Below are 3,202 nucleotides of genomic sequence, written 5' to 3' on the forward strand. Positions count from 1 at the left end.
ATATAAATCTGTACCACTACAACCCATAAAGGGTCAGGAGAAGTACTGCTAATACACCAACGGTTATACAAGGAGGCATTTGGTCAGAATCAAGCAAAACCGCCAGATTTTCCACAATTAAAGTTATCCACTTCATGGTGTTTAGTGGAACCCGGAGAGCTCCTGAACCCACAGAGTTGACTCACGGATACAGTAGCAGAATAAATCTGTCACAACCGGATTCGAACCCGATCCTTTGAGTTAGTCGCATTGTACCTGACCACCTCCCCACTCCTCATTTGATTTATAACCCTCATAAGAAATAAAAGGCATCTATTTTTGAATTGTTTTATTTTTTTTTTCAAAATCAAATACAATTTTTCAGTGTTTGATGATTAATTACTCAGAATACTTGAAAATTAACCAACCTTAGTATAAACAGCATGGAATTTAAGGTGTACTAATTCTGATTAGGGTTGTTTCTTTGAATATTTATGAGTTTGGTCAATAATCGCTAAAGTATATTTCTCTATACACCGATATAAGCCAGACTGAGGTGCATCCAACGTATGCTCGAATATACAACTCTAATTTGCTTATTTATGAATTTGTATATTGTATTTCAATAATTTAGTGGTTCATAAATTTCTTAATGAAAATATTCGCCCAAAAATTGAAACAATCGCCCGTCCGATTGCCTACAGCATTTCATGGTTTATCTCAAAATATGTATTAAATCTCCCGACTTCAAATAGCTTTTCATCTGTTTTGAGAATGGCGCTATCAACCTAAGATTATTTGTGGAAAACTGAAAACTTATTTTCAGAACATAATGAAATAATAAAACTCTTATAACGAGCTGACACGGAGAACGACGAGCGCCCAATCGGGCAGGAAGTCTGTTACCCTGATCGCTACTCCAAGAGATGTTCCACCCTTAGGTGAAGTCGGAGGCTATTCTTCAGACGAGGCTTGGAAGCGGCGCCCTGGATACTACTGGACTAGCTGGAAGAGACACCTGCTGACTGGGCGGGTGAGGGTAGTAGAGAGGGTAGCTGGAGGCGGTGGAACTTGGCGTGGACACTGGAGGATGATGGCCTTCGTGATAAAGGATCGGGACTCGAACCAGCCTCTGTGCCGCATGCGCCATATTCGCGGCCTCCAGTTCTGCCGCGAGTTGCCGCTTCCATTTGTTCCTCCTGTTCTGGAACCAGATCTTGACCTGGGTCTCGGTGAGGTGAAGAGAGGCCGCGAGGCCGGCTCGCTCCGAACTGGAAAGGTAGCGCTTCATGTCGAAGGTGGATTCCAGCTGGAATACCTGACTCCTGGAGAACACTGTGCGTGTCTTCTTCTTCCTCTTGTTGAGAACTTCTTTTTTGTCTTCTTTTCCGTCGTCTTCGTCTTCTCCCGTTTCCTCTTCTACTGTCATATCTTCCTCCCTAGGAAACTTGGACATGAAGTCCCTCCCGAAGACCTGAGGTTGTGGAGATCCCCTATCGGACGATCCTGGGCTGGCCCTCTGATCCGCTGTTTGCGCTGCAGAAACTGCAGGGCAGGCGGAATGTGGTGTGCTTGCTCTACTCGTCTCCTCGTTTGTTGTTGTTGAACCTCCTGTAACACAGTAAATTACTATATTAATATTCAAAGTTAATATTAAAATACAGTATTTTGATTATAATTATTAACCCAAACGTGTCAACTGGAACTATATACTTCAAGAAATCCATACATATGTACAAAAAATAGTATATTTTCCAACAATAATTATAAATAAATGAATATATCTGTTAAATACATTAGTGAGCTTATACATGCATTGAATAATATGTAATAGTCCTTGATATTTAAAAAAATGCTTAGAGCTTAGTTATGTCCATATTTGAACAATAATCTAAATAACTATGGAAGTTTTTGACTTCTCAAAATATGTACAAAATGAAATTATTTAAGATAAAAGTACTGAAATAAGTAGGAAATAAAAAGTATTTATGGGTAATTAAATATGTAAGTAGGGCCGCCCATAGCTCAGTGGTTAAGACACAGTCTTACCAATTTGATGTCTATTGGCGGTGCCGGTTCGAATCCGGCCTGGGACGTTGACTTTTTTCATTGCGTGGCGGTCCCACAAAATGAAGAACTTTGACCCCCAACCATGGTTAGGCAGTATAGGACTCCAATCCAAGGAGTCTTGGCCGAAAAAAAAAAATATGTAAGTAAAACTTATTTGTTCTTTTCTCATAACCTCTACCCTCCTGTCTTACAGTATCCTTTCTAAATACACCACTAATGCCTGTTGAACAGATTCGATACTTAGGACTCCATCTTGACAAGAGACTTGCTTGGAATCCACATACAAAACTGAGACGTCAAGAAACTGTTCGTAGATTTCGATTGCTACAACAGCTACTTGACAAACGTTCTAAGCCTCCCATTCATTACAAAAACTTATCATAAACTATGATAATCAGACCAATTTGGACATATGGAATTGAGCCTTGGGGCTCTACCAAACCATCGAATTCCTCCCGCATCCAATCCTTACAATCCAAAATCCTTGGTGCTCCTTATTATGTTACAAATAAACTCATCCACAAAGACCTTAACATCCCATTCGTTGCAGATATGCGTTTTTTCATTCCAAATTCCTTACCCATCCTATCCTATTAGTTCTTAATCTCTCATTCTCAACAATCCCTCATAATCCTCCGAGGCGTCTGAAAAGAAGATGGCCACGGGACCTTCTAATTTAAAATAGTGGTTGTACTACTACTCCAACGAAAATAAATACCATAAACTACTTTATAGCTCATTAAACTAGCTTTGATTTGAGTGCTAATAGAAATCTGTGCGTCAAATGGTTTTTGAGATATAGATTTTTCAAAATAAATTCATTAACTACTGATTTAGCTTTTTAAATAGCTATTATTTCTAGAACTATACGTAAATAACTCTATTTGGGCTTACATTGGTGTTGGTAGTTGTGAAGATATAGAGCTCTGAATAAAAAAATAATTATTTTTAACGTTTAGGAACAACCGACATTTTTTATTCCCCCTACCTATACTTGGCAGACTCATCAATATTGACTATTAATTATACCTATTTTTCAATTAAGTAATCAAAAATTGGGGTGAAATAACTTCCTTTTTTCTCCTCTTGGGCTCTTGTACTAGAAACTTCAGTTATTTGATCAGGTTGATTGAATATCGTAGATTTACTCATA

The 3,202-nt window shown here is 38.6% G+C and overlaps 1 protein-coding gene across 1 annotated transcript; it reads right to left on the reverse strand.

Annotated features, from left to right (window-relative positions):
• Positions 1 to 92: 92 nt before the first annotated feature.
• On the reverse strand, positions 93 to 3,201 carry LOC106691737 (homeobox protein HMX3). Its single transcript, XM_067049268.1, has 2 exons — positions 3,120 to 3,201; positions 93 to 1,590 (listed from the first exon to the last, which is right to left on the reverse strand). Exons 1-2 carry the CDS (start codon positions 3,199 to 3,201, stop codon positions 941 to 943), a joined length of 732 nt encoding a protein of 243 aa, XP_066905369.1. The 3' UTR covers positions 93 to 940.
• Position 3,202: the final 1 nt, after the last annotated feature.

The sequence above is a fragment of the Halyomorpha halys genome, unplaced genomic scaffold (genome assembly GCF_000696795.3).
Source record: "Halyomorpha halys isolate HHAL.00 unplaced genomic scaffold, Hhal_1.1 Scaffold2865.1, whole genome shotgun sequence".
NCBI lineage: Eukaryota > Metazoa > Arthropoda > Insecta > Hemiptera > Pentatomidae > Halyomorpha > Halyomorpha halys.